Below are 13226 nucleotides of genomic sequence, written 5' to 3' on the forward strand. Positions count from 1 at the left end.
CACCACCCTCCATTCTTAGAAAGGCTAGGAATAAATCATACTATCCTGCAATATGTTTTTCTTAATTTCACAGTTGATCACGGATCTATTTGTATGTTAATGCATAGCTTCCATACTTTTTTTTAAAACTGCAAAGCTTTCCTCTGTGTGTGTGTGTGTGTGTGTGTGTGTGTAGCTTATCTTGAACTAAATATGGAACTGGTTTGATACACCAAATGCAGTCCTTATTAAAGTTAGTACTAATTATAGCTTTAAATGTATATGTTAGGGGAAAAGTGCTTTAAAGACAAAGCAATCATCTCAAGGAGTTTGATGAAGAAGTACCAAATAAACCTGAAGAAAATAGAGAAGGAAATATCAAAGACAAGAGCTTAGATGCATAGAAAAGAAAACATGTATATAATAGGATCAACAAATAAAGTGTTTGAGAAGACTAACAATACTGATAAACTTTAGTGAGACACATTAACAATAAAAAAGCAAGTAATAAATACTGTCAATGAAATATGAAAATCACTAGAGAGCCTATAGATATTAAAAAGTATATTGAGTAATGTCAAAATTAGGAAAATTAGATGAGATAATTTCTAGAAAAATACATTTTATCAAAGCTATCCAAGAAGACATAGAGAAGCAAAAATGTCCTGGAGCTATTAAATGGATTCAGCAATTAAACACCTTTCCACTAAAAAACCTGCAGTTTCATATGGGTTTCACCAGTGAATTAGCATATTTAAAAAGAAAATAATTTTTCACAAACTTCCAAATAACTTAATGTTTGCACTCTGCAATTCATAAGACTGTTATGATCTATTTTTTAAATTGGGTTATAGTTGCTTTACAATGTTTGTTAGCTTCTGTACAATGACGTGAATCAGCTATATGTATATGTATATACCTTCCCTCTTGGACTGCTGGTGGGAATATAAATTGGTACAGCCACTGTAGAGAAAAGTACAGAGGTTCCTTAAACAAAAAGAGAACTACCATATGACCCAGCAAACCTACCACTGGGCCTATGATGAACTTTAATAGATACAGAAAGAGCATTCAATAAAAATTCAACATCCATTCATGTTAAAAACTTGGCAAATGAGAACTAGAAAGGGATTACCTTAATTTTACAAAATATATCTTTATAAAATGAACTATAGCAAATATACTTAATTATAAAATATTGGGATCAGAATTAAGAAAGGATGTCTTTTGTCATCTCTTGTATCTATCAGTCATTGCCACAACACAGTGTACAACAGCGAACCACAAAAATATCTCAGTGACCTACAAAACAATTTCACCCCTCACACATGGGTAGGCTAGCCAGACAGTTTGGGTAATCTCAGCTGGATTCAGCTAGCTTTAAATTGAGGCCATGATTTCAGTTCCAGTCATCTCCATGTGACCAGTTCATCTGAGGTCAGTGGGTTACCTGAGCCATGTTCTTCAGGGTGTGGCAAAAACACAAGAATAAACTCAGTTGCTCAAACACATTCAAGCCCTTGCGTACATCATGCCTACTAACATGATCTTGGTCATGGCAAATCACATGGCTAAGCCCAGCATCAATAAAGTGAGGAAATGTACTCTGTTAAGAAGGGATGAGGAGTGAATCATTCAAATTGTTACTGAAAATAAATTCAAAATTGTACTAGAGATTTCTTTAACTGGAATAAAACAAGTGGCTGGAAAGAAAAGTTATTGCTAACGAATGATAGGCGTGTGTACACAGAACATCTAAAAGAACTGGTGATCAGGTATCCGGGACAAGGATGAGGAATTTGATATCAATAGTGATCATGAAGGTGAGAGATTCTGGCTAAGCCAATTTTAGAGGGGTTCTTGCTAAAACTGGGCTCTCGAGGACACCCAAGGACAGGATCAAGAGGAAAAGGCAGCTCAGAGGAGCCTGACTAAAGTTTGGTCAAGGGTAGCAACTTGTCACTACTGCCCATTACAACCCTCAGAGTCAAGGGAGGAGAAATGTAATAGTAAATGTAATGTGGAGCTCACAGTCCCTGGCAGCCTAGGGACTACCTGGCCATTTTATGGCCACTCCTTGTTTTTGTCTTAATTCTTTTAATCTCCTGTTTATTTTTTCCCTATTCCTTCTGCACTCATCTGGTAGATGAATAGGTTACTACAGATGCAAATGACGAATTTGGCTTTGCTGGAAAGATGCCCTGTAGATTAATTTTCATCTCAATCTGTTCCTCTATCTAACCAAAGCCACCTTCTACTCTAAAATTCTGTGATTCTAAGATAGATGCTATGATTCTAATAAGAGCAGTGCCCCAATGAACACAGTGTCTTAGATTAGAAGTTGTTATAGATGCCATAAAATGTGGACCCTAAAAATCAAAAGCCTGTATTAATAACATTAAAAGTAAGTTGATGCCCATTGATTCTAAAAGACCTTCCCTTGTTATTTGGGAAGTTTTGTAACCCAGGTGAACCTCAACTCTTACATTAGATATAGATCCAAAAAAAGCAAACTTTAAGAGATATTAGCAATATTTTATTTAACATATCGACTGACAATGGGATTAATAAAAAAGGAAACTTTGTTTTTAAGTATTGATAAAGTGTATTTCACTCAGTTTTCCTTTTCCATCAATTAATAATTGAATTAATAATTAAAACATGTTAAAGATCTTCATATTCAATCATAAAATCCCTCCCCCCACTAAGTAGTCAGTTAAATATAGTAGCTTATCTGGATATTACATTTGCCAGGGTATATATTGAACGTTTTGCTTTCCCTTCCTTAAAATACTGAAAATAAAAGTCATAGGAAATAGTAGTTTTCCTTTGGAAAAAAAATAGTCCAAAACTCTCTACCAGAATTTCCTTATCTGGGTGAAATAAAGTGAATAGGTTTGCTTGCTTTTTAAAATTATCTGGTTAGCAAAGATCCCCACTAGTCTGTTCTATCTTCTTCCCAAGGAGGATTAGGTCGCACAGTCCATGGTCTGCCTCGACTTCATCAGTTCTCGTTTCAGCTGTTCGAAGCACACGAACATGATGACGTTCCAGGATCCCAGTCGCAAGAAGGAAGGTACAAATCTAGAAAAGTGATGTCACCATTCTATTAGTTTGCTTAAAATTCTTATAGCTATTATAGTGTGTGCCTTCATCGACTCCGTGGACATGAGTTTGAGCAAACTCCAGGAGATGGTGAAGGACAGGGAAGCCTGGCGTGCTGCAGCCCATGGGGTCACAAAGAGCTGGACACGGCTGAGCAACTGAACAACAACAAATTCTAGTCCAGGCGGTGTATGCTTATTGTTTCACTCATCTCCAGTGCGGGTGCTTGAGAATACCCACTCTTCATGTTTCCTTCCTCTGCCCCAAGTTTCATCCAGGTGCCCTATCCTGCTTCTGAACAACAAAATCCAGAGGTTCACATCTATACAACAGTCCCACCAAACCAAACCAAAGCTTGCCTCCTTCATCTCCATCATCTTTTCTTTTTTGAGGGGAGAGGAAATCTTGTTTTCCTTTGCTTTCTGAATGGAGAGTAGGAAACTTTAATAGTTTAAAAGAGGAAGTAAGTGGAGAAAGCAAAGTGATGAGTAATTAGACCATTTTCCAGGGTCGAGAAGTCAGTGCTGTCTAGATCTTGGTAATTCTGGTCCTAAGAGGGATGGTCAGAAACTGAACTGCATTTTGTTGTTTATGTTGCTCTTGCTATTTTGAAGAATTCTGCCATGCTGTACACACCAGATGATTTATTTTGCAAACCCTGTCTACAGCAATGAAATATTCCCAGAGAAAATGATGTTAAATCTGTTAAATCTGCCTTGGATAGGTATATTAGAGATCTTGCCTATATAGATCACCCCCCAATATTTTGGGGGATCTCAACATATATCTTCTGACTCCTGAATGTGTGTGTGTATGTGTTTTATGGTAAAATATACATAACATCAATTTATAATTTTAGCCAGCCATTTATATATATACATATATGTGTGTGTGTGTGTATATATATATATATGTCTCTCTTATATATATATTCAATAGTATAATTCAGTAGCATTAAATATGTTCTCATTGTGAGCAATCATTACCACTCCCCATCTCCATCCCAAACTGAATCTCTGTACCCATTAAAAAATAACTCCCCTCTCCCCTCTCCCCTCACCCAATAGATTGAGACCAAGGGACAGGCTGTCCGTTCCGAATGAGCCGCTGATCAAGCTTGAGAAGATTTTACTATCACAGCTTTAAGTTTTCTGACACAGTGGAATTGGTGTATTGGAGAGATTTATGGCAAAGAAAAGTAGACACTCAGCACACTGCCCATTCTAAGGCTGGTCAGCTGTCAATTGTTCAGATGAGACGGCCCCCATAGCACACAGAATCCCTGAACACAACATTATAGATATAGAAGAGCACATCCTACCCTTTGAAAAGAGCTGACGGCCCTTCCCTGGTGAGCATCATCATCGCGCAGTTGGGCACACTTGTGTACTGTCCTGGTGAAGAGTTAACAAATCGGGTTTTCACCACGTCCACCGGAGAGGACAGGACCGTTGTGCAGAATCCGGCAATGACAGCAGACATGAAGTGGCAGGGCACATCGTCTGAAACGTGTCGTGAGACAGGTCAACACTAGACTCTTGGGAGGGGCATCTAGTTTTTAGTTATCTATCAGATCCTCGAAAGCCTGTTGATAACAGGAGGTCAACGTGGTTGTCTTATGAATAAATAACATACAGTAAGGAATGTCATAATTTTAGAAAAAGTTGGCAAATGGTACATGGCATACTGGTTTATAATTGCTTTAGGAAAATAACCAGTTACTTACCTCTGTCCTTAGGGCATGACATAATATTCAATACATAGGCATTTATACTTTCTTAAAAAAAAATTAAAGTCATTGTCCAAGGAGAATTTCAATGCTTCCAGAACCTATTAGAATAAAATTTTTAGGAACCTATCCAATGGTTCTACTTTTTGGATGAAACCACCAAGAAGCTCCTTATCTAACTAGCTCATCTGGAAATAGTGCAGGATGACTCACTTCCTGAATTCTGCTTTATAAAGAATAAGATAGATGCCAACAAAAGTCTCATATATTAGTATTAAGTGAGAATGATGCTGATATAAAAATACAGGTGCATTTTAGTTTTGTTGCAAAAGAAAAAAACTGTTGCAACAGAACTTCTAAAGCTTAGGGTTATATCTATTATTCACAAGTATTACTTTTTTAAAAGATAAAATTATTACAATTAAGAGATTCAGTATAATACAAGATGAAATTATAAATGGGCAGACCTGCCACATGAAAAAGAAAGTTACCTGCTAATAGTCTGCTTTTCACAAGGGCCTCCTTCATTAGGTCATATGTTACTAGCTCTGTACAGTTGATGATGACATTTCTTGTCAGATTGGGAGTAGTCCCTGGAGGGAAAGAAAGTGTTGAATAGCTCCATTGTATGTTAAGGTGCTAATTGGATATGTGTGTTTTAACAATTATAGAATCCATGTTGAAGTGAGTTACCTTTCCAAAGCCCCGTCAAGCCTTCTGTTGTTGCTATAATTCTGTAAGCATTATAAGTCCCAGTATATCGAGGTTTGGGACCGTGGAGATGGCTCTGTGCTTGCAGTCTGACCTTGACCACCTCTGTGGGTTGCCCAATGAACACGGCCACGCCTCCAGTTGTTAGGCCCGCTGAGATCTTGCTTCCTAAACTAGCTGTCATTATCCAAAGAGAAAAAAATTATGTGTCAAGCAAAAAAGAAAAAAGTCAAGACCCAGAACGTATCTGTATGTCTTTTTAATTTTTAGTGGTTAATACTACTGTGTCATTATATCTTTAGTACTTCCCTAACGCTTGTGCACGTGTTAATCATGTGCTGTGCTGTGCTTAGTCGCTGAGTCGTGTCCGACTCCTTGCCACCCCATGGACTATACTAAGAATGTATAAGTCATAGGAGGGCTAGAAGACTTCAAAGTTGACTGACATTTTTTTTAATAAAGACTTTCAAGGAGAAAGAAAACCCAATGCTTGTTTAAACAATGGCTTAGTTCTTTCCTATATTTGACTTAGTTCTTTCTTTACATTTGCTTTATTTTTCAGTATTTCCCAATTGGGTGCAAGCACCAGTCACCAGTGAACCTTAGTCTTCTAACCATCAATGAGACTGTTAATTATTGGACTTAGGGATCTTAGGAAAAGCCCTAAAGGACAAACTGCCCGAGTTTGGGAGGTCAAGTGGTGTCAGACTTCAACAGGCTACTAAAGGGACAAAAATAAGAAGAGAGAAGTGATCACATGATTTTTAATTGCAGATTTTGAAAAATTAACATGGCTTACTCAAGACATATATCATTTAATAAAATGACAAATAGTCTTGGAGCCTCACTGTTGTTATTTAGTCGCTAAGACATGTCCTACTCTTTTGTGACCCATGAAGCCTCAAACCTATTCCCATAATTATAGATCAGTCACATTTACTCATCAAGGACTTTCTCAGTCTCTAATTCTATTTCCTAAGCTGTATAAAATGGAGGTAATAATATCTACCTCACAGAGTCATTGTGTGAGTTAATAACAATAGCACTTAACATGTCTTGCATAGGGGAAATTCAGCAATTCTTTTCATTACTCTATGGTTGTTTTCTTTTCTCAATATGCTTAGCCAGGAGCTGAGCACTGAATAATACCCATCTTTTAAGTGGCAAGATGATACTTAGATAATTCCCTTCACTTTTGGCCCCTATTTACAGTCTTATTTTGTTGCATCCATCCTGTGTTCCAATCCCCTTTTCATTTCCCAAGCTCCTTGGGAGCCCATCTCTGCAATCTAGCTGCCACCTCTACTACTCTGCTCAAGATGGTTTTGCTGAGGAAACCCATGAGTTTCTGCTGTTAGGTACATTGATCTCTCCTTTCCTCACCAGATCTCTCTGTTTTGTTTGGCCCTAATGATAATTCCTCCCACAACTGGGAAATCTATCCCAGGTGTTTCTCCTAAGTTCTCGTGCAGACCAGACATTACCTATCCTTGACACATCCTAAACTGAATTTCTTACCTCCCCACTTCAGATGGTTTCTATATTCCCGCCTTCAGTGAATGGGATATTCAACCGGAAACTTGTAAGTCATCTTAACATTCCTACCTTTTCTTTATGCCTCACTTCCAGCTCTCCACCAAGTTTAATCAATTACATTTCCAAAATCTTTACTGCCATTGCTTTAGCATATCCTGATCATTTCTTCCTTTCTAAATTACCCCTTTCTTACCCTTTTTCTATATAGCTTTTACAGTGCTGCTGAAGTGATCTTCTGAAAATATAAATTATGTTATTCCCTTTGTTTATCATTTTTCAATGACTTCCCATCATTTTAAGGATAAAACCTGAACTCATTAGCATGGCCTGCAAGCTCTCCTGTGATCTGACCCATTCCTGCCTTTCTGGCGTCACTTTTCCCCACTCACCAGCATGCTCCCTGTCCCGTGTGTTCAAATATTGATGTTGGCTTGCCAGTTTGTTATGAAGACCACTACCCTGTATGTAACTGTTTCCTGGGCCACAGCTGAGCCTAGGACATGTCTCTCTAGGACATGTTTCTTCCCCTCCCAGAAACACTGCCTGCTTACCTTCTTTCCCTGTGGTGAAGAAATCCTGGACAGTATCATAGAGGCCGATCCTAAGGGAGGCGAAGCTTATTTGTCTCTGGAGACCAGCAGGCAGCCCGCTGTAGAGTTTCACTGGCCCTTCTGTTTTTGCCAGAGTGATGATTGTTCCCAGGACACCTTTATACCTAATGGCACTGGAGGTCAGGCGTTCGCCCTGGATCTGGAAGTGAGTTGGAAGTGAATATTGAGAAAGGGAGTGCTACCTAGTGAGGAAAAAACAAAGATTGGCATCAAGCTGTCCTCAATGGAGAAAACTTGAGCCAAGATATTTTTTCCATTGTGTTTCTATTTTCAGTCCTTTTCGCCTTCTCAGCAACATCTCCCCTTATCTATCTATCTGTCTCTCTAAATCAGGAAGATCCCCTAGAAAAGGAAATGTCAACCCACACCTGTATTTTTGTCTGGAGAATCCCATGGACAGAGGAGCCTGTAGGCCTGCAGTCCATAGCGTTGCAAAGAGTCGGATAGGACTGAAGCGACTTAGCACACATCTATCTATCTAGAGCTAGATATCTATCTATCCAAAGGGGAAGGGGAGAGAATCTGGCTACTAGGCATACTTTGAACATCCTCCCCACCCCACACCTCACTGTCCCACCCCCAGGAACTCTCCAGAACCCCTAGGCAGTAGGATAGGAAGATTGTGCCCGTCTAATCATGTACAGGAGAGGTTGGCAACAGTCACAGTCGACCCATCCTCCATGACCCTCCCAACTTCTTTAGTTCTTTTCTGCAATGTTCCAGTTTCCCACCCTAAATCCAGTGACAGGCAAACTTTTTTTAACGAGGCCACCTGCTCTACCTAACGTGAGAAAGGATGGTAAAACCGCAGCCAGAGTCAAAGGGGCGCACACAGTCGAGGTCCCCTCTCTGCCCGAGGCACCTCCCCTTGCCCACCGCGCTCCCCACCTGTAGCCGGACTTTGGCGGTGTCCAGCGGGAAGGTGATTATGTCAGCCACGCAGGCCGCCACCCCAGCAGAGAAGATCTTGACCGCCATGGTAGGGGGCACGTCTGACGCTGTGTGTCCCACCATCCTGACTCAAAGAGGACTCCGGCGCAAGGCGAGCGGGGTTTCCGTCCCAAAGGTGGAAGTTCTGCCTGGCTCCTCACTGCTGCGCGGCCGGGCAGCAGACCAGTCCTCTCCGACTTCTGGTCAGTGGGGGCGGCAGCCAAGGGGTGCAGCGGGCGAGGTGGCAGGTGTCGGGGTCGATGCAGCGTCGCCTGCCTGCGCTCCCTCCAGTCCCGGCCGGCCACGCCGTGCCCTCTGCCTCCGCTGATGACTTATATCGCCAGCGATCGCGATCGGGGCTGAGCCGATCCAGGTCTCTGGGGAATGGCAGGGCGTGTCCTGGGGCGCCAGGTCCCTCCCACCTCCCCATCCTGGCTCGGCACCTGGGGAGCCGCGGTCTACGCTCTACCCTCGATGCGCTGGGAAGGGCGCACAGCAGCGCGCACCCCGAGCCTGGCAAGCTGGGCATCTCTCCGGGCTTCTAGAGTCCTCAGCTGCGCACCCTTGGAGGGCGGGGAGGGGGAGTCCCTGAAACAAGCGCGAGCTCAGTGATCCTGGCAGAAGTTCCTGCCCAGGCTGGGAGCTCCAAGGCAAGAGTGGGACTTCTCTTATTCCTCTGACTCCCCAGGAGCCTTGCAGACACCTTCTCTGCTTGGCTTCCTTGGCTGTCTTTCTGATTTCTCATCCTTTCACCTTTCCAGCCACATGCAGCCAAATGGGATTCCAAAAACTTCCAAGCAGAATCCGAGAACATTCTGAACTTTTAAAGTTTTTCATTTGAACACTTTTTGTAGGAGAGTGTCAAATGAAATAATAAACATTCTAGAAAGCAAACCCAGAGTAAATTGCTAGAGCTATAAAGTGCTCCTTTCAATTTCATTCTGGGTGCGGGGGCGGTGTGGTGGAAAGGACAAGGACAAGGGTGGGTCACCAGGCTCCAGGTGAAGCTCTTACCTTCGCAAGTCATCTGTGACCCTTGACCCTTGACCCCTTTTCCTAGTCCCATTATACGCACTCCCATGTAAAGTGTGGATATTTGAGAGTCAGCAATATGAATGCGATAAAAGAAGGTCCACTCTTTACATGGGAATGAATATAATGGGACTAGGAAAAGGGGTTAAGGGTCAAGCTATAGGGATCCCCAAAGTTATGGTCTAGGAAAAATGACCTTATCAAAGGTCAAATTAGGAAAGAAACAATGTCCCCAGTCATAGAACTATGGCATTTGAGAACATCATTAATGAAGGGGTGGGTCTGTCAAGTAGTCATACTGTAATGTTTAGAAAAAATGTCAAAAGAGAATAAAAACAAAGAAAAGACTATTGGATTTGGCTCCAACATAATTGGTCACCTTAGGGAGTGCAGCTGTGGTGGAGTTATTAGGCTGTGAGGATGATGGCTAAGCAGATTGGGAGTGTTCGTTATAATGCATAAAAGATGAACCGCTAACAACTGGATAATCCCCAACCCACAACCCAACCTACCAGCCCTATGCATTGTCTTTCACAGTGGTTCCATCTGACGTGGTTTTAAAGCATAATCGCAAATTCCTCTCATCAAAAGACAAAGGTGCATGTCTCTTCCCCTTGCATCTAGGAAGGCTGGAACATGCCTTACTAATAGAATAAGACAGCACTGATGTTTTCTGAGGCTGGACTATAAAGTCCTTTCCTAAGGAAACATTATGAATGCTTGGTCATTATGTAAGAAATCCAAGCTCCCTGAGGCTGTCATGCTGGAGAGGCCCTAGGTAGGTAATTCCAGCCTTTCCCATCAAGGCAGGAGGCATGAGAGTGCAGCTACCTTGGACTCTTCAGATAAACCCGCCTGCCAGCTGAAAACACCAAGTGATCTCCATCGATGGAGTAGGACAGAAGGGTCATCCAGCTCTTGTTCAGTCCTCAGTCGTGTCTGACTCTTTGCAACCCCATGGATGGCAGCACACCTGGCTTCCATGTCCTCCACTATCTCCCAGAGTCCGCGCAAATTCATGTCCATTGAGTTGATAATGTTACCTAATCATCTCATCCTATGTGGCCGGCCCCCTTCTCCTTTTGCCTTCAGTCTTTCCCAGTATCAGAGGCTCTTCGAATCAGGTGAGGTGGCCAAAATATTGGCGCTTCAGCATCAGTCCTCCCAGTGAATATTCACAGTTGATTTCCTTTAGGATTGACTAGTTTGATCTTGCAGTCCAAGGGACTCTCAAAAGTCTTCAGCACCACATTCGAAAGCATCAATTCTTCAGAGCTCAGTCTTCTTTATAGTCCAGCTCTCACATCTATACATGACTACTGGAAAAACCATAGCTTTGACTATATGGACCTTTGTCGGCAAAGTGATGTTTCTGCTTTATGATACACTGTCTAGGTTTGTCATAGCTTTCCTTCCCCTGTAGCTCAGCTAGTAAAGAATCTGCCTGCAATGCGGGAGACCTGGGTTCGAATCCTGGGTTGGGAAGATCCCCTGGAGAAGGGAACGGCTACCCACTCCAGTATTCTGGCCTGGAGAATTCCATGGACTATATAGTCCATGGGGTTGCAAAGAGTCAGACTCTACTGAGCGACTTTCACTTTCATTTTTCCTTCCAAGGAGCAAGTGTCTTTTAATTTCATGGCTACAGTCACTGTCCACAGTGATTTTTTAGCCCGAGAAAATAAAATATGTCACTGTTTCCACTTTTTCCCCATCTGTTTGCCGTGAAGTGATGGGACCATACCATACCATATCAGCTGACTTCTGCCCAAATTCCTGACCCATGAAATTGTGAGGCATAACGCAGTGGTTGTGGTTTTAAACTGGAACCACCTTTTCTTTCCTGAGAGGTTAGGACTAGCATCTACTCTCTTTACACTTTCCTCCAACACGACCTTCATGATGAGTTAGATGCAGTGCATGGTGTAGAATTGTGGAATTATGATTATAAAGGGAAGTCACAGTACATTTCTGACGGAGAAGCAGGGTAAACGGAAAGTCATTTCATTTCCTTTAGGCTCATGTTTTTAAAAGGCAGAGTGTGACAGGCTAGAGGAGAGGGTAAAATGAAAGCTATTAGAAAAGAAGGGAATGTGAGAAAGGGTCTGTTAGAAAGGAAGAAAGGTTGTGGTCCCAACCAGCTAAGGACATACAGGAAGAGAAGATTTTTGACCAGAGAACAGCGATTGCTCTGAGTCTATGAGAAGAAGGAGAGCTCGAGCTCTGGAATGTTAATTTCTGGCTGGGTAGGTGTGATCAGTTAAGAGATTTCTCCAGGAGGCAGATTTGGTTTATTCAATGACGAGCAAGCATCTGAGGTGTGCTGGCCAGAAAGCCAATACTAAGGGTCCAGAAGAATCAGAACTCACAGCCTCCATGGACTTCCCTGCAGTTCCAATGCAGGGGATATGGGTTCGGTCCCTGATCAAGGAACTAAGATCCTACATGCCACGTGGTATGGTTTAAAAAAAAAAAAAAAAAGCCTCCTGTGGGGCACCCATGAGAGGTCACAAGAGTTCCAGATTCGGAAATGGTTCTGGATTCCAAGGACCAGGCTCCTTCACCCCTTTGGGAGGCTCTGGGAAGTGGGAGGAAGTTTGCCTCAGGTTGGAGAGAACAGTAGGGGAGAGGGCGGTGTCCCCAAAGGCTCAGCCGTCTGCTTTTCTGGAACAAAGAAGCAGAACAGGTCAGTGGGGGCAAGGGCAGTGGAGCTTTCGTGACGTAGCTGTGGGATGGTGGCAAGTTCCCACTGTACCAAATTCCTATCTCCCTCCTAAAATTTAGAACCACACTGGGGGGAAGGGGCTGGGATGAATTGGGAGCTTGGGATTGACATATACACACTATTGATACTATGGAGAAAATAGATGATTAATGAGAACCTACTGTATAGTGCAGGGAACTCTACTTGGCGCTCTGTGGGGACCTGAATAGGAAGGAAATCCAAAAAGAGGGGGTATATATAAACATATAGCTTGTTCACTTTGCCGTATAGCAGAAACTAGCACACTGCAAGGCAACTCTATTCCAACAAAAATTAATAAAAAGTAAAATAAAATTTAGAACAACAAACTGTGGTCGACCAGGAACCTCTGAACAAACTGCCTTTTGGTACTAATATCAAATAAATAAGGATAACAAGGCTGCACATTTGAAAAATGTTCTGCACTTTCCCATTATTCTCTCATTAACCACCAGTAGAAAATACCATGTTGTAGTTATAGATAATAACTATAGAGATAAATGTGCAAATGACAGAAGAGACAATTTATAAAAGAAGAAATACAACCTTTATAAAAGAGTGGTATATTTACCATCACTAATAAAAAATGTACTTCACCTAATAAATTAATACATGTCTCTACAAAAAGCATAATTATTTTAACATTTACATGTACATTTTAAATTTACTATCATAAATGTAAATTGTGAGGGGTGTAAATTATGAATATTTAAAATGTGGTAATTATCTTGTCAGCATTAAATTAATGATAACAGTATAAATTTACATGATTCTTTTAGAAAACAGTTTGGTGGCATGTCCTGAGCCAAGAATTGTCCATATCCTTTCCTGTAACGATTCTACTTCTGGA

General features: G+C 41.7%; 1 protein-coding gene across 3 annotated transcripts; it reads right to left on the reverse strand.

The window, feature by feature from the left end:
• Positions 1-2948: 2948 nt before the first annotated feature.
• On the reverse strand, positions 2949-8685 carry UCP1 (uncoupling protein 1). Of its 3 annotated transcripts, none has more exons than XM_061140902.1 (6): positions 8560-8685; positions 7612-7810; positions 5507-5701; positions 5305-5406; positions 4406-4586; positions 2949-3063 (listed from the first exon to the last, which is right to left on the reverse strand). In XM_061140902.1, exons 1-6 carry the CDS (start codon positions 8683-8685, stop codon positions 2949-2951), a joined length of 918 nt encoding a protein of 305 aa, XP_060996885.1. The 3 variants fall into 3 exon arrangements, with proteins under 3 accessions (XP_060996885.1, XP_060996884.1, XP_060996886.1); XM_061140901.1 differs by having other exon boundaries at positions 7576-7810; XM_061140903.1 differs by lacking the exon at positions 5507-5701.
• Positions 8686-13226: the final 4541 nt, after the last annotated feature.

The sequence above is a fragment of the Dama dama genome, chromosome 5 (assembly GCF_033118175.1).
Source record: "Dama dama isolate Ldn47 chromosome 5, ASM3311817v1, whole genome shotgun sequence".
NCBI lineage: Eukaryota > Metazoa > Chordata > Mammalia > Artiodactyla > Cervidae > Dama > Dama dama.